Source organism: Impatiens glandulifera, chromosome 2 (assembly GCF_907164915.1).
Source record: "Impatiens glandulifera chromosome 2, dImpGla2.1, whole genome shotgun sequence".
NCBI lineage: Eukaryota > Viridiplantae > Streptophyta > Magnoliopsida > Ericales > Balsaminaceae > Impatiens > Impatiens glandulifera.
Genome location: NC_061863.1, coordinates 63,783,274 through 63,808,808, shown reverse-complemented (window position 1 = coordinate 63,808,808; position 25,535 = coordinate 63,783,274). Strand labels below are relative to the sequence as shown.

Sequence of the window (25,535 nt, the reverse complement as noted above, 5' to 3'; positions counted from 1 at the left end):
CGAGTGCTGTTTATATCAGTTAATGCGTCAACGCAAGACTTTTATGTATTGGTTGGTGGCCCGTGCGTCAATGCAAGACCTAGTCTTGGTTGATAGTTAATGTGTCAACGTAAGAACATTATGTCTTGGTTGATGACTCACGCGTCTATGCAAGACCGGTAGATGACTTATTATTAAATTATTACAATATTACAATATTATAGTCATTATCTTGATCCCAGAGCTATTTATAAAGTATATATATGATCTTGTGATAAAAAAATGTCTACATTTGTTTAAGAATTGTTTTTCTATCCAGTTATATATGATTTTTAATTCAACTGTAATTTTTTTTTTGTGATTTTCTCAATAGCATACTTAGCTCATCTATCTAAATGGATTATTTTCATATAAGAACATGGACTAGTCAGGAGGATTATTGGACATAAGACGAAATATATATTCATTTGGTAAATAAGGTTATTTCTATTTTGTATACAAACATAAATGTGTAGAGAGTTTGTAAATATATATATATATATATATATATATATATATATATATATATTTTTTGTAAGAATATGATATGTCATCAATTATTTTTAACTTGAAATGAAGTTATAATAATAGTTTTGTAAATGATGAAAAGTTGTGATAAATCATAATGTTTATTTATCATGAAAATGTTTAAATTAGAAGATTTTGTTAGCCTAACATATGTTATATGTATATGGATAATGATAATGATAATGATAATGATAATTTATCAATGAGTTAAATACAACATTTTTTTTGAAAATATTGTTCAAGAGGATATCCTAGGAATAGCTAGGCTATTACATGCGGGCTTAGACTGAATGAACCGGCCCATCATATGATTTTGCATGATTCGGTCAAGAGTCATGTCCAGCTCGAGGATGGTTTCTAAAAATGACTTTGTTTGATGTGGTATTTGGAGATGGACTTCAATTCTATTTTCAAAATTAAACTATAATTAAACATCAATTTTTTTTATCAACACTAATATTTTTTTTTTTCAAAATGATGCAAGTTTTATTTAAATAATTCTCTACATAAAAAATACTTTATTTTTTCTCTAATAAACCATCATTCTTAAAATTACACGTATAATTTATCAATCAATTTATTAATTAAAATATTTTAAATATATATATATATATATTATTTTTATTAAATATTAATATCTCTTAAACCTATTGTTCAAATAACCCAAATTTTCACAAGTCAACTTAAATCTGAAAAATGACTATATATATCTTTATAATATAGTATCTTTTTACTTATTTAAAAAGGAATATATTAATTAAACACTGAAATATATGCAATTTTAAAAGAAAAAGTTGGATTTGAGACCAACAATTATAATATTTGGAATCCCGGATAATGCACACTAGCTAGGGTCCAATCCCCATCCCACAAAGATAAAATTGCAAGACAGTGAGACGTGGGATTATGTGTGTGTAAAAGGCATCAAGAAGGAGCAGGCAAAATGATTGTGTTTTGACATGAAAAAAGATACCCATTCCTTTTCTTTCTAATTAACAATTAATTAAATTCCTGCAAATTAAAGAATATATAATAATTAATTTCTTTTTATTTTGTTAAGCTATTGAGGATTGGGTAAATGTCCTTAGTGACGCAATTAATTGATCACATGCATGTGAATTGAATGAATTTTATCTATCTTTCTAATGAAAGTGATCAATGGGGACATATATGATGACTTCATGTCATATATGTTATAAAGCTTGATGTGTCTTTGGCCAATAATTTCAAAACGTACACAATTTCAATCTTATCCATTGCTACTATTAGTCACCTTTAATTATCTACAATATGAACTCTAGCTAATGGCCTAGTACTACCAAACGCCAATTGATATTACATGATGGCACCACGACAAATAATAAGATCGCACAATATCGCGACAAACAATCGTTACATTCGCATCCATTATCACATACACAAAATGACAAAGGAATGTTGCTGACATTTTTATTGTCAATTTTGCGATGATGATTAATTGCCCCTCAAAATAGGTAGCAGCTAGTTAGTTGATATGTTATATGCAATTATTATTTATTTATATATGTTTTTAAAATTAAAGAATTAATAGTTTAACAAATATTATTTATTTTTACTTACTAATTAGTCCGTGCAAATATATATTTTTATCCGTTTGCCATATTTAACAACTAAATGTGTCTTTATTCCAACTATTGTGTAAGCCCCATGCAAAAGATAGACCGGTTCACTTGAAGAAAATCTTTTCAATGATCAACTCTGATTTACGTGGAACTAATTAATATGGTCTTGCATAAGAGGCGACATGAACCTAGGGCCGGCTTCGTCAAGCTCTTGCAAGTGAATTATATAATGTGGGTTAAGTTGAATCTTTCATTTAGTTTGCGTGTATGTTTATCCTACCATTTAGTGGCCTAATTAATCTTCTATCATTCATGTTAATTGCTTACCCACTTGCCAAATGGTCCATCTTCAATTGTGGTTGTGGCAAAGCTTTCTTTATGGTGCCATAATTAAATGGTTGACTTCTACTTATACAAAGACATATCTCTTCCTCTTAAATTAATTCTTTCTTTTTATAGAAAATATGTTTGTATAATTGCATAAATAAACAAAATATTAGGAATGTACTAAGATATAGTAATTATAAGCACACATTAATTCAATGTACATTGATCGTAGTGAAAAAAAAATGAGATCACAACTTTCAATTTAAAAGTAGGATTTTTAATAGTTTTTGAAGAAATATTGTGAGCTCCAATACCTTTCTTAACAGACTAAATATATTTAAATATGCACCATATGATTTTAAAGATAAAAAAGATTGTAGTTAAGAATACAAGGGTAATCTTGGATATATATCAACTTCATGAAATGAGGCTTTAATTTTATTCTTCATTGCTTGTCACTCTTTTCATGTGATATTCCTCACAATTCACAACTATGTATCCTCAAGAAATACAAAATTTGAGTGAGCCACTAAACATAAAAAAACAAATGCCAAATCTAAAGAGGAGAATTGAATGAAAAAGACGAATTTACTTGATATATCAAGACGCGAATCAAACTAAACACAAACCAGTGAGAAATGGTTTTAAATTTAATATATATTTAAATGTGAATACATTTTTTTTTTGACACGGGTATTATAACTCCCTTGCAAAAAAACAACAAATGGGTTAATGACACGTGAGAGAGTTTTAATTCGATTAGAGAATAAACGAATTTAAAAATGTATTACTGTTTTTTCCCTTGTATTTCAAATAAATTGAGTCTATATAATATTCAATCATATTCCACTATCCGGCGGCCGTTGTTGTTTTTTTTATAACAAATATTCAATCATATATATATATATATATATATAAGATGTTTTGCAATGAAGTTGTCTTATGCGCATGATTTGCATGTTTTTAGCTCATTACTACTACTACTGCTCATGCCATGGTAATATTGCATATCTGCATTTCGACCTAATCGAGTATTCACGCACTAAAAGTTTTGTTTGACCAAATCAATGAAATTAAGGATTCCATCTACACATCCATAATATGTTTGACCATTTTATCTTTTTAATAAAGTTTTTAAAGCCTTTAATGTCTTATATTCTTATATTTTCTTTTATTAATGTCCTAGACTTATTTGTATAGTTAACATTAATCCTCATAGCTATTACTCTCCTTTAAATCAAAGAATTCTCAGTGAAATTGAACATGATACATTTAATCTCTTAAACCCTTAGAAGGTGGAGGAGATAATCAAAATCATAAATAAGGTAATATCCAAATAAATAAAGAAAAAAGAAAAGGAAAAACAATTTGAAACATGGACGAATTTCACGATTTACTTGATTCTTGAGTTATTCACAGGGCCGGCCCGACTAGGACAGTATATGGCAATTCATTTATTAAAAATAGAAAAATATTTTATTAAATTTATTGTAATTTTAAACATAAAGTGTTGTAAATTAATAGTTGGAGATAAAAATGTAAAGTTTTATTTATCACCAAAAAATCAATTTTTTTTATCAACTTTTTAAATTAAACCTAAGGCAATAAAAAAAATACCGATATTTTTTTTAATGAAGGCTGAGACAGCCCAAAACTTTAGACCGGCTCCGGACTTATTCATTAAATAATATATTTAAATCACGCGATTAATACTTCTTTTGAATCTGTTTGTTATATATGTTGTTATCCTTACATTACATATCTAAATTAACTACGCATTAACTAGTAGTTTATTAACTAGTAGTTTGTTTGTTTGGATCTGGTTTATTTAAAAAATAAGGTTGTCATCGAAAATATATGTTAATAGTTTCTTGATAAATATAGTATAAAATGAATTTACCCTCTTGGAAGTTAAAACTAGAGATTTGCCTCGTTTTCTTCGAATAAGTGATAAGTAAAATGGATCTGTTTTGTCTTGTTGGTAAAAGTAATAGAATGTATAGCACCAATAGAACAGTATTAGCTAGATAGTTCATGCACAAGTATTAATTAATATATATTTTTGTTAAATAAGGCGATCGAGCACTTTAAACAAGAGACGGGGGGCAGCCTGCCTATATATTGACCGACAAAAGGGAATTAATTAATTAATTAACTAAACTATGCAAGGGGGATTTCTTTTACCATTTCTTTTTTTTCTTTGGTCGGCAAACACTCATCTCAACCCACCCCCTCCATCTTCATCTTGATCTTCTTCATCATCATCATCTGCATTATCATATTTAAAATGAATATATATAGTCTGACCCAGATTAATTTAGAAACTAAATAAAGGAACTGTCTGTTATCAGATCTTAATTCAAATCTATATTAATTAATTCATATATAGATAAGTGTTTTCAAATCAAATAAGACGATTAATATATATAAATATGTGGTTTTTAAAGTACTAATAGTAATAATTATTATGTCTACTTTCTATTATTGTAATGTGCTGCTGTTGTTCTCATAATTGACTAGTCATGTAAATTTGATGTTAACTGCTTAAAGATTGTTTGATTGTTTTAATATCATTTTAATTAACCATCAAATCATTATTTCATTAATTAAAATATCAAAATATTTTTTTATCAATACTCACCTGGTATAATTTCGATTTTTTTAAATGTTAAATTAATTTTAGTGATATATATCACTTCTTATTGTGATAAAATGCTAGATTTGTTTTGATCCACATCATTATTTCTATCTATAATTTTTTATTACATTCTTTTAATTTATTTATCAACCTACAACAGTCAAAAAAATAAAACAAACAGATGAAAACATGAATAATGACAAGGATGCCAAAGAACAATCAAAATCACCAAAATCAACATTTAAGCTCCTTAAATGATCCACGATACCCAACTGAAGAACCATTAGAATAAGATCAAATATCTATCAAAGGCATAAATATGGAGTTACTAGTTTAAGGTTTGTTGTTCTACAAATATAATTTTTATTTTTAAATTGGATTTATTATTTTTTAAATGTCCATATACATTAAAAATAATAAAATCGTTTAAGCACAACTACAAAGTTTGACATGAAAAAAATATATAAACATGTTTACCCAATAAATTATCGAACTCATAGATCTTTTAGAAACATGAATAACTCATCGACTTATTTTACTAACTTTCTATAACGGGATATCAGAACATTATAAATGATACGCATCAGATGATACGATTACCGAAGGTTTAACGATTTCTCTCAAACTAAATAGTTTACCAAAAAATAATCAGAATGATAACCCAAATATGTATTCATATCATATTAGCCACCTCAATCTAAACTTCACAGTAACTATCCAAAAACTCGGGCATCATCTAGGGCTTGTTTAATATTTAGTTATTGAGATAAAACCAAATTTTTATTCTAAAACTCAACCATATCAACTATTTAATCAATCATTTTTATTAATTTATATATCAAAATGAAAAAATAGAGATACTTCAAACAATATAGAGTTTTGGGATACTTAAAAAAATACTAGGGTAATTTGATAAAAAAAAAATAGAAATCATTTTTTCCTTAGTTTTAAATTTGAATCAAACAAGTGTTTTGGGATACTTCAAAAAAGCTCTCTCCATATACGAGAGTTTTTCCACCTGGATTAGGCATGGAGGCATGGCCGCTCCTCGACTAGGCCAGCATCGATGAAAAAATAAAATAAAGTAACTTTTACTTACATGAAAATGCAAAATTAATCAATTGCTGATTTATTTTCTTATGAATTATGACACATATAACCTATCATAATACATATTTTTTCCACAGTACCACGAGAATTCTACGAAACAATCTATAAAATTATAAGACCCAAGCACACCACCGTCAATCTACTAATCAATTCAATTATTAGAATTATAGTCTTATACTAAAACAATAAATTATGAATAATGTTGATTTAATTATAAAAGTTAATAACTAATATTTAAAAAACAAAAGAGAAGGTAGAGAAGCGCGTGTAAATAGTGTGGTGAAAGCCATCATCAACCACCACCCCGCTGGAGAATTTGGCCCTTCAGTCCCCTCACTGGAAATCCTTAACTATTTCTATTAGTATATGTAAATGTAAATCTATTGCTTTCTTTCCAACATCCCACGAGCCTCTTCCTCCTCCTCCTCCTCCTCCTCTTCGATCTGCATCTACAAACCCTTCATTCTTTATCCTTCAAACTGCAATCAGCTCTCTTTACTAATCTATCTATCACTTATGGCTCTGGATTCATGGCTAATCAAGGTGAAAACAGCTCTATCCAACGGTTTCGAGTCTGTCCGATCCGTCCCACCCAACAACAGCAACAACGGGAAACCACTCATCAAGAAAACCAACGTTGGTGTCTTAGCCTTCGAGATCGCCGGTCTCATGTCCAAGCTAATCCACTTATGGAAATCTCTTTCCGATAAAAACATTCTCCTTCTTAAAACCCAAGCCATATCCCTCGAAGGTGTTCGTAAAATTGTCTCCAACGATGACTCTTTCCTTCTAACCCTTGCCTGCGCCGAAATGGTCGACAACCTCTCTCTCCTTTCACGATCCGCCTCCCGCTTCAGCTCCCGCTGCGTCGATCCCTCTCTCAGGAACTTCCACGACCTCCTCAACCAGTTTGCCGACACCGGTTTCGATACCCACAACTGGCTACTTTCCGGGAAAGAATTCGACTCTATATTAAAGAAAATCGATCGCTTAATATCTTCAACCGCTAACCTACACAAACAGATCGACACGCTTACCACACTGGAGACTGGTTTGAAGAAGATGTTTAAAGATCAGAACGAGATCACGGTTAAGCAACAGAGGATTATTGATCTGAAACAGAGGATCATATGGCAGAGACAGGAAATCAAGATTTTAAAAGATAAATCTTTATGGAACAGAACTTATGATTCAGTTAATTCCTTAATTGTCAGATTCATATTCACTATCTTAGCTCGGATCAAACATGTATTCGGCGTCGTCCATCATGGCCGCCTAATTCCGGTATCCCTTTCCAGAACCCTCTCTGCTTCCGCCACCGTATACCCGTCGGAGAATCAAGAAACCTGCAACTTCGTATCTGGGCCATTGAACATGGATGATGATAATAAATATCTTGATCATGATGATGGTGATGGTGATGGTGATCATAGGCCTGGATTCTTCGAGATGAATTCAAAGACAATGATACCCCCGTCGGGTACACTTGGAGCAGCGGCTCTATCTCACCATTACGCAAACTTGATAATAGTAATGGAGAAGATGATAAAATCTCCGCAGCTGGTTGGGATGGACGCCAGGGATGATCTCTATTACATGCTCCCGAGTAGCATAAGATCGGCCCTGAGGATCCGGTTAAAAGGTGTCGGTTTCTCAGCAAGTGATCCGGGTCTGGCCGGAGAATGGAGAGACGCTTTGGGGAAGATACTTGGATGGGTTTCGCCATTGGCACACAATATGATCAAGTGGCAGAGTGAAAGGAGCTTTGAACAGCAACAACATCTCATTCCAAAGACCAACTTTCTTCTATTTCAAACGTTGTTCTTCGCAAATAAGGTCAAGACCGAAGCTGCCATAACCGAATTGCTGGTGGGTTTGAATTACATTTGGAGGTTTGAGAGGGAGATGATCAATGCTAAGGCTTTCATCCAAGGTGCCAACTTCAATGGATTCTCCAATCCGAACACTACCATTTCAAACCAGTGATTAATATATATATATCCTTGTCTGTTATTACTATTTGAATTTTGATATATATGAACGTATATATAGAGTGTTCTTCCATGTCATATCAAAATTTAAAATCACCTAAAAAAACCCAAATGGTTCATCTTTTTTATTTTGCTTGTTTTAGGCTCCTAACTTATGGGATTTGAATAAGGTTTGATACATACAAAAAAAAAATGTGGTAGAATAAGATTCAATTTTTTAGTAATGCAAATATGTTATTGGCTCCTTTTTTTTATGTTTTTGTTTTGCGAAGAATAATAAAGCCCAAAAACAAAAACAAGAGAGTTTAAAAGAGTAAACGAAAACAACATCAAGCTTACAAAGACACCAGCCCGTCTTTAACCAAGGGCCGGTCTCAAAAGTTCTCTTATTCCTCTTGACTTGATGATCCACCAAAATATAACCGTAAACCTAAATGGAATCCCTTACGAACTTTAATTGGGTACGAGGAACACAGTTTGTTTGCTACATTTATTCACAAGTTTTAAGTTTAATGTATGTTCATTTCTTTTTAAGTTTATTCAGGGCTTACTTGGAAAATGACGTGGCATATGTTGTGTAAAAAAAAGAAATGTAATACTTTTTCGGTTTGGAATGGAAGATTTCAATATCTGTGTTAAGGGATTTAAGAAATCCATACTTTAAGCGGATTTCAAAAACTATCCCAGTTATTTTTACAGAAAGTAAAACCTTTTTTTCTTTCACGGGTGGAAGATTGACAAAATCACTAAATTTGATTCATTTTTTGAAAGAAAAAGTACAATCTATGGTGAATATAGTCTATGTTATGTCAAGATTTGTAGAAATTTACAAACAAAATATAAAATATTCAACAATAACAAATAAAGATGGAACAAGTTCACGAATCAATTAAAATTCCGAGGAACGAGACCAACACATGTAATCTTGTTTGTATTTTCCCCATTAATTTTATGTTTTTCGCAATCTTCTCATTCATTGTTTTTGGTCAGTCAGGTCTCTTATATTATACATCAATGTATATTTTATGTTTCTTTTAATACATTTAATTTATTTACAATAAATTAATTTTTATTTAATTGAAATAAAGATTTATATATATATAAACAATTTAATTAACGTCTTCAAAATTTAAATAACTAAATAAGAATCTAAATATTAAATAGCATTAACGTGTAAAAATTAAAATTTTAATAAAGAAAATTAAATAATCATACATTTTATTTAAAATACTGTAGTGGTTTAATTCCAAAATAAAGATAAAGAGTTATAGTAGGAGGGAATTTGAGAGAATGGGGAAGAGAATGATCGTGTCATGTAAAAAATGAGAAAAAGAGAAGATAAAAATTTTGTTATTTTTTTTTTCAAATTACTCATTCTTTTAAAATTCTCTCTCCCAAATTTCCTCTCAAAATCATTTCTCTTCCAAAATAATAGTCCTGAAATAAGTAATTTATATAAATCAATTAACCAATTTTAAATGTTGTAATTTAGTCTAACAAATCTTCACTTCAATCATAATCGAATATCTGACTTTTCATCTCTTATTTTTTGAGAATTATTATTGACACTTCAATTTTCTTATTGGGTTCACTTTTACTATACAAATGAAAAATATCTTTAAATTAATAGTTTCGTCTCATTTGTCGTTAAAGTAACGAACACATTCGAATAAAGACAGAAACACAATAAGAGGATAGGACCCGACAAGAATACTAATGGTATTTTTGAATAAAGACACGTACACAATAAAAGGATATGACTTGACAATGATACTAATGGTGTTAAGATGAATGAAAATTGTAACAAAAAAAATTGATTCTTCTAAACATTATACAGTAAAAACAAAAAGTTTATTTAAATTTGAGTGACGAAAAGAAAAGAAAAATGTTTTCAAATAATAAAAGATTATGTTAGAAAAAAAAATAGTTTAAAACTTTTCAAAAAAAATCTTTTAAATGAGAAAAAAAGAAGTACAAATGTAAGAATAATATTAAAAGAAAAAATACATTTAAGTTTAACTATTTTATTAATTTACTTACATATATCACAAAATAATAGAGAATTAAAAACAAAATTCCAAGCAAAGTAAATTATGCAACATGGAGATAACATTATAATCTTACTAAGAAAAATATATCTAGATTCATGTCTGACTTTAAGAACTCATATAATGGAAAAACTTTTATGATATCTTCTTTCTATTTCTATTGTATTTTCTCCTTCTCAGTTCATTAATGTTGTAGGTCATGTTTTAATTTATATTTTTTCTAGCAAAACTTTCAACTTGATATATATATATTTAAACGTAATTCATTTAATAATATTAGTGACATTTGCTTTATAAATCCTCTTTCACTAAATTATATATAAAATATCATGAATTTGAGTTTTACTAAAATTTATTAAGTTCATGAATCTTACTCTTCATGTATACAAGTCTATGACAATAGTGCTAACCTTTTAAATTTTAAAAAAAAAATTAGGATCATTACTAATAAACTGTTGACCATATTTAATACAAATGTTAATAATAATTTTAACATTATTTTTAAAGAATCACTAATACAAAGATTACAAATATCTATAAAATATTACCATGAAATCAACACTTTGATAACACATTTACATATATATTTTCTTTAAAATAAGAGTACAAGTTTCCTAGTCTATTAGAAATATTTACAAAATTTCACTAAAAAGTATGAAAAAAAATCTTTTAATTTAGTGTCAATTCCATTTTCCACAAGTTACAGAATTTTAAACATAATGGTAACTTACCCATTTATGTTTTTCCTCTAGAAATGAAAAGAGAAATTAACAAAATCTTATGGATTTCTTATAATCTCTTCTTATTATTTCTAAAGAGAAAATGGGGTATTAGGCCGCGGGTTTAAGGTTCGATCAGATCGAAGAAGTCCGTTTGGAGTTAAGCAACATGTTGATTCGACGGTTGTATTTGTTCATTTCATTCCTTAATCTCTTCGCTGCAATTGGATTGGTGTATGGCCATGATCAAGCATTGACCATGTATCGTCAAAGATTTGGTAGACGGTACCAACAATCTTATCCAACTATCGTTGTTGATCAATCCGGTCGGGGCAATTTCAAAACCATTCAATCGGCTATTGATTCACTTCCTGCCCGTAATAATACCGATTGGGTTTGTATTCAAGTGAAAGCCGGAAAATACAAGTAAATTTCCTCACATATATCCTGGTTTTATGTTAGATTTACATATTGTTTTTTCAAAAGAAAATGAATCAAACATTAGTTTTGATCATTTGTATGCAGTGAACAAGTGCATATACCACCTTCCAAGCAATTTATATATCTTAAAGGAGAGGGGAAGAAGAAGACAATTGTAGTTTCGTCTGGAAGTCTCAATATTGCGACCAGCCCCACCTTTAATTCTGAAGCTGATAATATTCTTGTTAGAGGCATGAGTTTCTGGGTATAATATATGTTTTCTAATTAATAATAAGTTGTTTTAATCTTAATTTGATGTTAAATAATATATATGTTTCATTATACACTAGTAGAATTCCTACAACAACCCATTCAAGGATGGAAAGTCTATCAGTCCTGCGGTGGCTGCAAGGATTATTGGCGACAAAGCAGCCTTCTATCGATGCGGGTTCTATGGATTTCAGGACACGTTATGGGATGTGCAAGGCAGACACTACTTCAAACAATGTTCGATTCAGGGTGCGGTTGATTTCATATTTGGAGCTGGACAGTCTTTATATGAGGTAATTTAATTGAATGCTTTTTTATATATGTAACAGAGTGCATAAAAAAGTATTGATAATATTAGTGTCGACGCAGAAATGTACAATATCGGTTATAACAAGAGGGCTGAAAGGGATGGCGGGATATATAACAGCCCAAGGTCGGACAAGCGCGAAAGATACAAACGGGTTCGTGTTCAAGGATTGTAATGTGGTAGGAAATGGACTTGTTTACTTAGGGAGACCATGGAGAGACTATGCTAGAGTTATTTTTTACAACACATCTTTGCCAAGTATAGTGGTCCCTGAGGGCTGGCATAATTGGAACACACAACTTTCTGCATCCACAGGGTACCTAACCTAATATAAATCTCTGTTTTAAAATTTATAACAATTTACTGATTAATCTATATATATATATGATGCAGGAATTCGATTACGTTTTCTGAAATTAGGTGTTATGGGTCTGGATCAAATACCTCCAACCGGGTTCAATGGACAGCATCGTTGAGTCCTCAAATGTTATCGTATTTTACCAGCTACAAATATATTGATGAGGAAGGCTGGATTAGAAAACAACCTATACAAAGTCTCACCCCGCTTTGATTTTTTCTTATTAATAATATTTTAAAAATAAATTTATGAGTAATTGGTATTTTTTTTTTTTTTTTTTCTAATGCTGGGTGCAGTTTACATTTTCTTGTATTAAACGTTACTGTGTGTGACAATATTATTGTGATTCAATTATTATTTTTATTTCTAATTGTTTTTTTAGTTAATATATTTATGTATGTGACATTGTGTGGGTATCAACTAAGTAAAAAATAATTTTTATTTTTTAAGTTAAAACAGTTATATTTTATGTTTTTTAACTAAATATAATTAGTTTGTATTATTTTTAACAAATGTAACCTAGTTTTAGTTGATTAAATTAGTTTGTATCAAGATGCATTTACTCTAGGGTCTGCCCTAACTTCAGGTCCGACCTGCATATCAAGATAACACATTGGGCAAAGGATTATGTTGATGTTGAGATTCAGATTTTAATAACACGATGGACATGAGTAAAAAATCGAGGATAGTTGACATTTTCTTATATACCAATAAAGAAGCTAACAAGGAAGACATTTGTGCAATTGCTAATTAGAGTGTTTTAACCAGGGGAGAAAACATTAGAGATTGAACCAAAAATCCGAAATGAAGAATAACATTATAACAAAAATAAAATAGGTTAAAGAAATATTTGTCACAAATAAGAAGAGGATGTGATACTTCACAATTTAATATGAGATGAAATTGTATCCTTAATTGAAAAGATAATATATTTATATATTTGATGTCCAATTATCCTCAAATTTGAATAGTTTGTACCAAGTCAAGTCAAGGAGAGCAAAATGAAATAATTTCCATCGATGACAATTTCCAATTACCTCTTTAATTAATTAGTGAAAAGAAAAACAGAAAAAAAAAGTAAAGGAAATGGCAGTTAAAACAGAAAAAGGGGGCCCACCATTTCAAATAGAGGCTGCTTAACGTAACGAGGCTGGCGGTTTTGGGTGAGATCGTTATTATTCCTCCGCCAAGACAAGACGAGAATTGCGCCGCTCACTCCAATAAAATAAAATTCATTCTCTCTGTCTACATTTCGTCATCTCAACGATGGCGGACCTGTTAGGGTTCCACTCTCGGAGCTCCTAAACGAATCTGTAGAAAGAGAGAGAAAGAGATTCTCATTTCTCCCTCCGTATTATTCGCCTCTGGCTCTTTCGTCTTCTTATCGGAGCGGAATCGTCATTGACGAAGGGATTGAAATATGGAGGACAATTTTGTGAGCCTCGATGCTTCTTTCTTTAAGACTTCTGATGTAGATCCTGATTATGAATTCGATGCAGCTCGGTTCTTCGATTTCACCCGTCCTGAATCATCTTCCGAGGCTGAAGAAGCTGAAAACTGGTTCCTATCCATCGGAAGTTATCCACCTTCTCGTATGCATTTTCTTCCATTGTTTGTTGTTGTCAATAATCCTACATGTTTTATGAATCTATTCCGAATTCATTTGATATGCTATGCTTATCAGTCTGCATATAGTCTACGATCAGCTAGCTAGTTTCTCCTTATAATTCATCTCTGTTCACTTCGTTTTAGCTTTCGCGTTGAGGTTGTACGGAAGGGAGCATATCAAAGTCAATAATTCGGACGCTCCTCCTAAGTCAAATCATGGTGGTGGAAGTATTACGACTAATATTAGCACCGCCTCTGATGTTGACTTGGAAACTCAATCCTCTGTACTCTGTGATAACGACGACAGAGGTAGGTTGATATTTACTACTCAATCTTCGTTGTATTCATTGTGGTCCCTACTTCTTCTCTCTTCGTTTATTCCATGACTATTCTGATGTTAGGAGCTTCTGGTCTCTTACAACAACCTGTATTAGCTAGATCTGTTGTTATAAATCTTTTTTAAGATTTTAGGTGGAATGTACGTACCTTAATGCACCGTTCATGAACAGAAGAATCTCATAGGATCACGGCTGAAGATATTTCAAACGCTAAATCAAAAACTAGTGCAAAATCATCAAGGACAAAAAATTCAACACTCATGAAACCTACAGCAAGTCATTTAGCCAAGATAAATCATGCAAGAGAAGTTTTTAGCAGACACTTTGGAAGGTCTAGCTTATATCTTCTTTATTTTATTTATCTGTCTTGCTTTATTGAATCATCATCTAATTGCTATATTTTCTTCTAGTTTTCCTTATGATTCATTTCTCGATACACTAACACAAAGAAAATTTGACTACATGCCAGATCTGACAAGTCATCCATAACTAGTGATGACAGGAGTTCTCGTAGTTCTCAAGTTCTTGAAGCAACCAAAAGACAAAGGCTGGAGAATGGTTATTTGCTTAAGGTGTGGTATAGCCACTTCAGTCAATTTATACATCCTTGACATATTATCTGCTTCTGCACCTGAGGCTTCACCAGTTTAGTTGTTATGCTTGCTTGTGTTCATCATGAACTTTGACTATAGGATATTTCTAGCAGCATAAGAAAAGTTGTGATTCATTTTAGACCATATTGTATGTAGTTTCTAATCATATTCAATAATTGATTTGCTACTGGTAACCTGGATTGTTTAACTTTGGGAGATTATTTCCAGACAAATCCTTGGAATATTGAATCACAAAGATGTTGTGTACAAGTTTAGATTGTTTCTGAAAATCAAAGCATGATTATCCTAAATCTGTCTGAGTTCAGAGTATTGTTACTCCATTTAATTGCTCTTTTGCAAGTTATTTTAGCTTAATAACAAACGATATTTTAAGAATAAATCGTGTTGGCTTCTTTACCGAAATGTTATTTTTTATATATTGATTATGGATGTGGCTTCTATATATACAAAAACATGCAAGAAATCAGAGAATGATCTTTGTCTATGGCTGAGTATGTACTCAGTTCTCTTGATACTTTTCTCTTTCACTATTGCTGCATACTTCCTATTATTTTTTGTCAAGTGCCTAATTTTTTATGTAATGACAAGTTATTTTATATCGTTGGTACATCTAAACAAAATCAGTTTAAGCTCTAATCATGATCTGATCGCAATATTTGGCTTTGCAGATTGCTAAGCTGAAGCACCAGAATATGATGCCTCACAAGCTACCGAAGGTAAACTACATCCTCTGAAGAATACTAGACCTCTTGACCAAAGCTAACCTGCACTATATACAATAGTTTTACTTATTAACATCTTTTTTCATATTTTTTATACATTAATTTGCTTCATGTCGCCAGGTTCAACCAGTTGATGCTAGTATTTTTACTTCTAAACCTAAAGTTACTAAACCAAGAGAGCCTAACCTCGAAACCGCAGTTAGAGCACAAAGACAAAGGTAGTCGACTGTATCCTTTAGCACGACTCATTTGTGATTCCATTTTTTAATAAGACGTCCTAACACTTGTTCTTTTTTATTCGATTTCAGGTTGAAGAACACTATAGAGACAAGTGAACATGCAAAAGATGTTGCTCATGTATTTAAAGCAAGACCATTGAACAGAAAAGTCAGTACCAAACGTGAATTTATTTTCTTGAATCTCCATATATTCAATTGTGAAAGTGGCATTTTAAACTGTTATTTATTCATGCAGATATTCAAAACTCCTTCATTTCGACCTACAAAAAAGGATGCAGCTTCTGCTGTGATTCAAGTAAGCCCTAAAAATTGTACTGAAAGAAATGCACTATTTAATAACCTATCCAAGCTCTTTGCACGATGACTGTGTCTTTCTGGCTACATTGTAGAAGTTACTTTCTTTATTTGCTTCATTTTTTCTTCTTTAAAGTCTCTATGGGTGGATACATTAACTAGCAATGCTTATTAGTTTGTTACTGAAGGAATTGACCACGCAGAGCTTTAATCCAGCTTCAACAGAGAGTGCTACAGACACCCTAAGGTAAAACATCTATGGTAAACTGTTCGAGTCGACATTCAATCATATTTGAAATCTTAATACTTTACCAGCTCTTTCCATTTGTATATGTTACAATTACATTCTGTTGTGAAAAATTTGGGACTTAAACATGTTTTTGCATAACATAGAATACTATATTTTTTCTGTCTCAGAATGAGCAGAGAAGATAGTATCAGTAAGAACAGCGAGTTTGATACGTTGAAACCAGAAGCAAACTGTCTTCTTGATAATGAGGTAATTCCACGATCCCTGGTAAGAGGCAATTTATGATTTGTAAGATAACATGGAATTGAGATAGTATTTGGAAACTGCTATTTTGTGACAATGGATCATGATCCAAATTATTTTATTCATCATAATCTAGTCTATAGTGTGATATTTTGCTTCATTTGGTTTAGAATTTCCTTTTTCAATATATAAATGAAGATCCAAATTGTTTTATAAATCACTATTTTGACAAATATAACCAATACAAAATTAAGATAATATAACCTTAAAAGCGAATTTTTTTGTTCTCATAAGATGTAAAGAGAGTGTTATATTTTTGTCTTCCAGGAGGATGACTTTCTTTATGATCTTAATCTCTTTCTTCTTTATTTAATTGTTTTAGGAACTTTCTCTTTTAAATGACAACAGATTGTCCCATAATAATCCACCAACAGAATTGTTTAGCAAGGTAATTTATGAAATCACCCTTCCTCCTAACAACCACCTTTTGTAATTTGTGTGTACTAATTTCGTGTATCGTCACATACACACTTCAGTTGTCTCTGAAAGGGGAATCCGAGCTAATAACAGTGTCAGGTAAGGTAAGCCATTCGGAAATCCAAACATGGAACATATACTCACTTTTGTTATTGTTGAGTTGAGTTGTGCTATATTTATATTTATATATGTATGCATACTGTGTTGATTCAAATCACTTGCAGGATTATAAAGAAAATATACCAGGTTGCTTCAACCAAGAAATTAAGGTAACCAACACTTGACAATTTGTTTAACAAAAGTTGTAAGTGAAAAATATATAAAGTATTTAACATTTTTCAATGTAAATCAATCCCCTTTGTCAATATAAATATTGGTTTGTTGCTTGCATCAAAATGAAACCAATTATATCTTTGATTTTTGTTACTTAGAACTACTAGGAAACTATGAGGAACGATCCTGGACAGACAGACAGCAATTGGAAAATACAAAATGAGTGTTGTTTAAGTGTAAAATCATATGTATACTTTTTGGTCATAAAAAAACACTTATACTTATTCTTTTGTTCATTATTAGTCACGACTATTATTTTTTATAAAAAAAAAAAAAGGCCTTGTTTACTTCACTGTTTCCTTTTATCAAGTGTAAATATTATATCTAATATATATAATTAGCATTTATGTTTTTTTATCTTGCAAACATGGACATGAAACATATTAATAATTTCATACCTAAAGTAATTAAAATGGAAATATGTTTATATTCCTCCGAGCTAGCAAGCAAGCAAACAGAAAAGAAGTTTGGTTCAAATACAGACAGATTAAATTAAATAAAAATGCGTGCTTGTTTAGTGGACATCAACCCCTATGTGCTAGTATTAGTGGACAGTTCTTCCTGAAAACGTACATACCATCTATCATCAGATGAAGAATTAACTCCTCCATGTTGTGAGTTAGTGGGTTGGGTCTTGTAACTCTCATAATCAACAACAGGTGGTGCTGGCAGCATCAAAGTTGTTGAGCTCTTCTTCACAGGGGGAGGTGGAAGAAGGGATACCAACACTCTGGTAACGTCATGCATGGTTGGTCTTTCTGAAGGGTTGCTCTTGGTGCACAATAAAGCAAGTTGCATTGTTTTTCTCACGTGGGACAAGTCCATACACGTTACTGTTACCTCTGGATCAACTGCCTCCATTACTGTATTGTTGTCTGCTTTAGACAATATCTGAAACCAATTACAAAATTAAGTGGACAGAATTCAACACTTCTTAGTCATCAAAAGAGGGAACTGGGAAAAGTCAGTCTTACCAGCTGCCTCAAGTTGGATTCATTATCAACTGCCTTTCTTCCGGTCAGCAGCTCCAGAAGAACTATTCCGAAGCTATACACATCTGATTTTTCATTTAGTCGAGAGGTGCGTGCATACTCCGGATCAATGTAACCGATAGTTCCAACAACATAAGTAGATGCGTGACTCTTTGCCGTGGGTATGGATCTAGCAATTCCGAAATCAGCAAGATGGGCCTCGAAATTCAAGTCCAACAATATATTTGAAGATTTTACATCTCTATGAATAATCCTAGGATTGCAATCATGATGAAGATAAGAGAGCCCTTGAGCAGCTCCAACAGCTATCTTCAATCGTGTCTCCCAATCCAGGTTTACCTTCTTAGACGGACCTGATACAATAAGAATAAATAAATAAACATCAAAAAAGAATAAAAGGTTGGTAGCTATATATAAATAAAGGTTGGTATCAATAAATATATAACTGACCGTGAAGAAGATCCCAAAGAGATCCATTTTCCATGTACTCATAAAACAGGAGGTTTCCAAAGGGTGTCAAAGCATATCCATGCAAAATGACCAGATTTCTGTGACGTAAACTACCTATGGTTGAAAGCTCAGTCTCAAACTCCCTTGTCTGACACTGATTGTATAATCGCTTGATGGCAATCGGCCGAGAATTCTTTAATGTACATTTGTATACGGTGCTGGATCCACCATGTCCTATAATGTATTCATCGCTAAAATTTTCAGTGACACTCATAATGTCATTATAGGTGTGCAAGGCCATATCCATATGCAGAACAACTAGCTTGGGCGGACCTGAGAATGTAAACAATTTAGTGATTTGCTGTCCTGTTAAGAGAATAATTGTAAGTTTACTAAAAGAGTAATTTGGGTGAGACACATACACTGCATCTTCTTTACAGTTTCGGTTATAAATGGACCTGGTTTGTTGGTTTGATAAAAAGCAAATACTGCCACACACATTAGGACGAAGAGGCCAACAATGAAGCAAACAACAGCTGTTCTGGAGAACATTGCTATGATGGAAATGAAAGAGTGTTAATTGAGGCAAAGTGAATATCCAAAAAGAGTCTGTAAAACAGGTCAGATTTGACACCTTTCGATTTTGATGCGTATGGACAACACAATGATCCTAGCCAATTCCCACATAAAAACGGATTTCCAGTGAAACTGGAAGATTACATTACAAACAGTAATGGGTTAATATGTTGGGAGAATGAAAATAAAAGCAATATGTTTACAAGCAGCTAAAGTATACCTATCTGGAGGAAACCGTGAAAAGTTTCGAACTGTAGGGACAATCCCAGTTAGATTGTTGAAGGATACATTCCTAAAACAGATTGTGATTAGTAATATAGATTGATCAAATCTTGCACAAAAAAAAAGAAAGAGAGAACACTCACAGGTTGTTGAGACTGAGACAATTGGTTAACTGATCTGGAATATCTCCGAACAGGTTGTTGTTGTTCAATATACTGGAAAACAAAAGAGGGGTACAACCAAACATTTCAGTTCAATTGGAACAAAGATGGAATTGTTTAAGCATATAAAATAGATAACTAACTTACATGGACATGACATTTTGTAGCTGACCAAATTCTTCTGGTATATTCCCTGTCAGGTTGTTGTATCCTAAGTCTCTGTAAAATGAAAAAAGAAAAAAAAGTTGTGAAAAGAGAGTTCATGATTTTAAAGATTGATTAATACATTAGGGCTTAATGTCACCGACATAATTTGTACACTTCTCAGATTTCCCAATTTCATTGGTAGCAACCCATCAAGAAGATTGTGGCTCAAGTTCCTATTATGAACAGTATAATAAAAAATAGATAAGTATCCAAATATATTCAACCATGAGCAAAGAAAAAATCCCCATAAAAATGTGTCCTCACAAGATGAGGAGGTGCTCTAGATCACCAACAGATGCTGGAACAGACCCAGAAAAGGCATTTCCCGAAAGATCCCTGGAAACCAAATTTGTTAGAATTTATAGAACCTAGCTTTATATACATCATTAAAATGTATCTTCATTATTTTACAATACATACAAGGTATCCAAGTTGACTATTCGTCCCAGCTCAATAGGAATATCACCATTAAAGCGATTGGACGAGAGATTCCTATCATAGAATTAGAATCAAATTCACTTACAAACAATGGAGCAGACTGTACAAGAACCTTGTAGAAACTTGAAAACACTTACAGATATGTCAAGCTCTCAAGATTGGGAAAGCCGGTGGGGATACTACCATTCAAGCGATTACCAAAAACATTTCTGGTAAAGCATAGAAGTTCTACAATGAGAATGCAAATTATGCGGAAAAAAACACTGTAAATGATGAAATAGCTTACAACTGATTTAGAGCTGTGCATGAGCTGATGTTGTGAGGGATAGGTCCCTCTAGCTTATTGTTTGCAAGATTCCTGATATATAAATGATGACTAATTGTAAACTTAATAGATCAAAGGCTCAGTCTTTTTTTGTTTATGTTTATCAAATAAAAAAAATCTTACAATTCAAAAAGTTGCTCAAGATTTCCAAGTTCAGCTGGAATTCCACCAACCAACTCGTTGTCATTTAATTGCCTAAACGTAGATGGTTATTTGCATTAGCCCAATGTAAAACAACAGAAAATAGTAGTTCCTAGCATAGCCAACTTACAGATAACTAAGCTTTGACATATTGCCAAGCTCTGGTGGAATTGGCCCTGTTAGCTTGTTGCCATGGAGATACCTAGATAATAACTTGTATTAATATCTCAAATCATATATGGCACATGTAAGATTACCGAATACAAAGTCTAAATTAAAAAAAAAACTCACAACTTCCCAGTGTACGATAAATTTCCAAGAATTGGCGGTATTGGTCCAATTAATTCATTATCACTCAAGTCCCTACAGATTTGGAAAGCACATCCCATATTTTATAAATAAATTTATACTTTTAGTATGATCTTAATTGAGTTAATGAACTTACAGTACAGCAAGAGCTTGCATAAGACCAATAACCTCAGGAATCTTCCCAGTTAATCTGTTGCCTTGTAGTGATCTATCACGAAGAAAATAAGTCAAATACAAATGTAAATAGATGTTGATTAAACAGTTTGCATGTCAGCAATTGTAAACTCACAAAGTGGCTACTTGTAGAAATCCAATATTGTAAGGAATCTCTCCTCTAATCTGATTGTATGAGATATCCCTGAGATCAAAGGACTAAAAATTAGTTTCAGATAACAAAAACTAAACAATAAATTTTTTCATTAGATCTATAAGACTTACAAGATCTCAAAGCTTGTACAGTTACCAATGCTTTCTGGGATAGTTCCAGAGATATTATTACCTCTTACATCACTAAAAGCAATAGAGAGAACTTATTCAAAATCATAGTCATAGTCATTTATGTACTGTAGAATTAAATATAGTGAAATACTCACAAGTACCACAATCCAGTGAGTTGGCACATATCTGGAGATAAGGTTCCTGAAAGTAAATTTCCACGTAAACCCCTGCAAATCAAACTGACTTTAGATGCCCATACTGATTGATTTGTATATATGCAAAATATTGTTGATAAATAACTTACAAATATTGCAAGACTTCATTCCAATATATTAACCTTGGAATCTCCCCTGTAATCTGATTTTTTGCAAGATCCCTACAAACATAAGAATCGTTAGCAAACCCATCTTGTTAGAACATTATGTGTATATGAATGAAGTAAAGTGCTCACAGAGTCTTGAGATTTGGTATCTGTGTTAATGTTGAAGGAATAGGACCAATTAATTGGTTGTTCCTCAAATTCCTGGATGGTGAATAAAAATTAATTGGATTAATTATCTTAAACTATTAATAAGAAAGTTAACATGTATTTAGTTTAAGAGACATCTCACAAATACTCAAGCTTCTTTAGCTTAGATAGTGAATAGGGAATGTCTCCTTCAAGCATATTATAGGACAAATCCCTGCAATCAGAGGGACAGTTATATCATTTGAACAAGAAGTGTAAATCATCAATATAATAGATGAGTTGAAGAAAAGGGAGAATCTCACAAGAATCTTAGTGATGTGCAATCTCCAATTTCATCTGGAACTTGACCTGTTAACTTGTTCCCTCTTAGGTCCCTATAAGTTTATACAAATGTCACAATCAGTAAGCAAAGAAACTCAACTGGAGGAATTTTACTATAGAAAAAATTACACTGATTGCAGATTCTTCAGGTCACCAATAGCTGGTGAAATCTCTCCACCTAAATTCAGATTAGACAAGTTCCTACAAGTGGAATCGATAAACTTCACTCAGAACCAATAACAAAAGCAATAAAAATAAGTAAAAACTGATATAAACTTACAGAGAAACAACAAACGGACTGATATTGTCACAGATTACTCCCTTCCATGAACAGAAATCTCCGTTTTGCTCGTTATCCCAGTCCAGTAACATATTAGCATCATTTCTGAATGATGCTTTCAACGCCATCAATGCTTCACCTGAACATAAAGTAATAATATAATATAATAATCTCCGTTTTGTTGAATGTTGTGAACATGAAGAATGAAAAGCACTCATGTATATGACATAATATAAACGTCGTTTTGATGATGTCTAGTTGAATGAGGAGCAAGGAAACCGCTCAAAACTACGGTATGAACTTCAATGATTGTTAATATGTACAGTTGTATTTGAATATTTACGCATAGATTGTAGAAACATGGAGTGAAGAAATGGAAAATGAATAAACAAACCTTGATCATGATGAGTGAGAGGAGATGCAAGTGAAAAAAGAGCAAAAAACAGGAGCAATGCAGAGATTTTGTTCACAAACTCCATTGTTGATTAGAGAGAGAACAGTGGAAAGGAATTTTTTAGAGAGTGGAGTACGTTAAGAGAGATACGCAGTGGCTTTTCTCTCTCATTATTGAAAAGAGATGATGAGGATCGAGATACTGTAGAAAGAGAAAAGCTGAAGAGCGCGTAGAGAGAGAAAAACTGAATTAGCAGGCGTTTGGCGTGAACTGTAAGGCAGTGTACCAGTATATGTTAAATGAGAGAGAGAACGATTGTGTGTGTGTTTGTGTGTGTGAGAGAAAATATGCAAACGGCGGCGAAGGGACGTTAGTTATATGTTGCTTTCTTACAATAACGGAAAATGTTAAGTTGTTAATTTTTCTGTTTAAACATAATTAGTATTAATATATACAATATTAAATTAAAGTTAAAAGTTGTTTTTAATTTTCATTTTGTTGATATTAATATATGTGATATTTTTGGTAAATTATATTTTTTTTTATTAAAAATCATATATTTTTGAAAATTGGTTACTGTAAATAAAATAATTTAAAAACTCAACATCAGACAAAAGATTTGTGTGAGAAAAATGTTTTTTTAGGTTTTATCTAGGTTTTATTTAAAAAAAATTATTGTTTGATAAAAAGTATGAAAAAATTAATATTTAAAAATTTGAAGATTAATTTGTCTTTTGACTTTAGAGGATATAGTGTAGGTGAAATAATGATAATTTAGAGGGAAGATAAAATTATATAGTAGTTTTAATATTTAAATAATAAAATTATATGATTTTATGATTGATAAAATGTTTGAGTTTTGAAATGAAAATTATGTTTTATCCTAAAAATCTTTTTAACATGTGTGAACTTTTTTTATATTAAGTTTATGTTATATTTTTAGTGAAAAATTCACTTAGAAATGTGAGACAAATTATTGTCAGATTCATATGACTAATTTATAGTTTCTTTAATTTATCATTACTAGTTTCATTATAATAATTAATGGGTGCGATTAATCAATCATCACATATAAAAGTATTTTGTTGGTGTAGTAGTAGATAATTAAACCTTTTGCTGTTTACAAATATTTGAATTAATACAACTATTTTAACTTTGGAGAGAGTATACATTGATTGTCTGAACTGATCTAATTGAAACTCATTTTTTATGTATCAAATCAACTATAGAATTTAAGTGTTTAGTATTTATATAAACAAACTCAAGAAGATATATCATATTTTTATTTATTATTTCATCAATAAGTTTATCAACTAAAGTATTATATATTTTAAAAATATATTAATATTTAAAAAAAAAACTCACTTTTTACAAATCTAGGAAATTCAAATAAACTATTGGACATGTTCAAAAGAATGAATAAACTTAAAGCTTATTTAAAAAGAAATATCAGCTTTTCAAACCGGAACTTTTGTCAAGTACATCTACAATGACCGGGGCATGCACATTCCAACATAACTTGAAATAATATTTAAAAGAGGTAAACAAAATAATTAATTTGACAAGAGACTATTTCAAAAACATATAGAGATAATAATAAAAATGTTAGGTTTATGTTTATTTGAAAATAATATATAACCATTCAAAATAATTAACTCACATGTAGCCTTACCACTCATTTAAATATTTATAACTTCTCAAATATTTTTAACCATTAATTATAATATTGTGTTCTCAAATATCATTAACCATTATATTATTGTGTAATAGTTGAATTATATTTATAATTTTTTTTTATATATTATTATATGTAAATTTAAAATATAAAAATTTAAAATATTATTAATAAATGTGACTATTAAATTGGATTTATAATTTTATATACGAATATATATTTGTAAACATTCAAACTAAAATGTTGTATATATCATTTATACACATTAAGATTAAAATCTATAAAAAACGCATTACATTTTTATAATCCATTATAATATAATAATAAAAAATTCAGCTCCATAATATAATATAAAATAATTCGAAATTTTAACCTACATATATCACCATCATCATCGTTTTGCATAGACATTTTAATCATTAGATAACTCGTGATTATTGGATTGTATTTATAAATATATGTTTTTGTAAATAAAATTTTAATTTATAACTTAATCTATATTTATTGACCCACTTAATATTCATTCACATTTATATGGATATAAAAATATTTAAATTATTATCCATTATCCATTATAATATATGATGTAAATGTTTTTTCAATTTTACAATATTAAATTCGTATAAAAAAGTTATATAATTTTTAACTCATATATATCACCAGTTATAGATTATGTTCATATAA

General features: G+C 30.9%; 4 protein-coding genes across 6 annotated transcripts; 3 read left to right on the top strand and 1 right to left on the bottom strand.

Annotated features, from left to right (window-relative positions):
• Positions 1-6,628: 6,628 nt before the first annotated feature.
• LOC124925817 (protein PSK SIMULATOR 1-like) lies at positions 6,629-8,286 on the top strand. The gene has a single exon (XM_047465927.1). The coding sequence runs from the start codon at positions 6,739-6,741 to the stop codon at positions 8,206-8,208; it is 1,470 nt and encodes a 489-aa protein (XP_047321883.1). The 5' UTR covers positions 6,629-6,738; the 3' UTR covers positions 8,209-8,286.
• Positions 8,287-11,149: 2,863 nt separating this feature from the next.
• Positions 11,150-12,306, top strand: LOC124925190 (probable pectinesterase 29). Its single transcript, XM_047465160.1, has 4 exons — positions 11,150-11,406; positions 11,506-11,665; positions 11,754-11,963; positions 12,040-12,306. The coding sequence occupies exons 1-4, from the start codon at positions 11,150-11,152 to the stop codon at positions 12,304-12,306; spliced, it is 894 nt and encodes a 297-aa protein (XP_047321116.1).
• Positions 12,307-13,589: 1,283 nt separating this feature from the next.
• On the top strand, positions 13,590-17,575 carry LOC124927227 (protein TPX2-like). 3 transcript variants are annotated; one of them, XM_047467601.1, is made up of 14 exons: positions 13,590-13,927; positions 14,088-14,252; positions 14,453-14,612; positions 14,751-14,853; positions 15,564-15,611; positions 15,738-15,835; positions 15,926-16,004; positions 16,092-16,151; positions 16,339-16,397; positions 16,568-16,649; positions 17,026-17,091; positions 17,180-17,224; positions 17,345-17,389; positions 17,552-17,575. In XM_047467601.1, the coding sequence occupies exons 1-14, from the start codon at positions 13,756-13,758 to the stop codon at positions 17,558-17,560; spliced, it is 1,191 nt and encodes a 396-aa protein (XP_047323557.1). In that variant the 5' UTR covers positions 13,590-13,755; the 3' UTR covers positions 17,561-17,575. The 3 variants fall into 3 exon arrangements, with proteins under 3 accessions (XP_047323557.1, XP_047323556.1, XP_047323558.1); XM_047467600.1 differs by lacking the exon at positions 17,552-17,575 and having other exon boundaries at positions 17,345-17,478; XM_047467602.1 differs by lacking the exon at positions 17,552-17,575 and having other exon boundaries at positions 17,180-17,219; positions 17,345-17,367.
• Positions 17,576-17,868: 293 nt separating this feature from the next.
• LOC124926858 (LRR receptor-like serine/threonine-protein kinase ERL2) lies at positions 17,869-23,452 on the bottom strand. Its single transcript, XM_047467167.1, has 27 exons — positions 23,177-23,452; positions 22,783-22,921; positions 22,632-22,703; positions 22,484-22,555; positions 22,324-22,395; positions 22,164-22,235; positions 22,017-22,088; positions 21,868-21,939; positions 21,713-21,784; positions 21,564-21,632; positions 21,411-21,482; positions 21,257-21,328; positions 21,096-21,167; positions 20,948-21,019; positions 20,786-20,857; positions 20,637-20,708; positions 20,482-20,553; positions 20,326-20,397; positions 20,163-20,234; positions 20,002-20,073; positions 19,837-19,908; positions 19,692-19,763; positions 19,530-19,603; positions 19,318-19,449; positions 18,896-19,228; positions 18,428-18,798; positions 17,869-18,344 (listed from the first exon to the last, which is right to left on the bottom strand). Exons 1-27 carry the CDS (start codon positions 23,259-23,261, stop codon positions 17,985-17,987), a joined length of 2,931 nt encoding a protein of 976 aa, XP_047323123.1. The 5' UTR covers positions 23,262-23,452; the 3' UTR covers positions 17,869-17,984.
• Positions 23,453-25,535: the final 2,083 nt, after the last annotated feature.

Excerpts from the sequence above, each read along its gene's own strand:
- LOC124926858 (XM_047467167.1), bottom strand. The coding sequence starts at position 23,261 with ATGGAGTTTGTGAACAAAATCTCTGCATTGCTCCTGTTTTTTGCTCTT. Across the intron at positions 20,554-20,636 it reads CTTGAGAGCTTGACATATCT|GAATCTCTCGTCCAATCGCT; the intron begins GTAAGTGTTTTC and ends ATTCTATGATAG. Across the intron at positions 20,398-20,481 it reads ATAGTCAACTTGGATACCTT|GGATCTTTCGGGAAATGCCT; the intron begins GTATGTATTGTA and ends TTTGGTTTCCAG.
- LOC124927227 (XM_047467600.1), top strand. The coding sequence starts at position 13,756 with ATGGAGGACAATTTTGTGAGCCTCGATGCTTCTTTCTTTAAGACTTCT. Across the intron at positions 15,612-15,737 it reads TGCCTCACAAGCTACCGAAG|GTTCAACCAGTTGATGCTAG; the intron begins GTAAACTACATC and ends TCATGTCGCCAG. Across the intron at positions 16,398-16,567 it reads AGTGCTACAGACACCCTAAG|AATGAGCAGAGAAGATAGTA; the intron begins GTAAAACATCTA and ends TTTCTGTCTCAG.
- LOC124925817 (XM_047465927.1), top strand. The coding sequence starts at position 6,739 with ATGGCTCTGGATTCATGGCTAATCAAGGTGAAAACAGCTCTATCCAAC.
- LOC124925190 (XM_047465160.1), top strand. The coding sequence starts at position 11,150 with ATGTTGATTCGACGGTTGTATTTGTTCATTTCATTCCTTAATCTCTTC. Across the intron at positions 11,407-11,505 it reads GTGAAAGCCGGAAAATACAA|TGAACAAGTGCATATACCAC; the intron begins GTAAATTTCCTC and ends ATTTGTATGCAG. Across the intron at positions 11,666-11,753 it reads TTAGAGGCATGAGTTTCTGG|AATTCCTACAACAACCCATT; the intron begins GTATAATATATG and ends ATACACTAGTAG.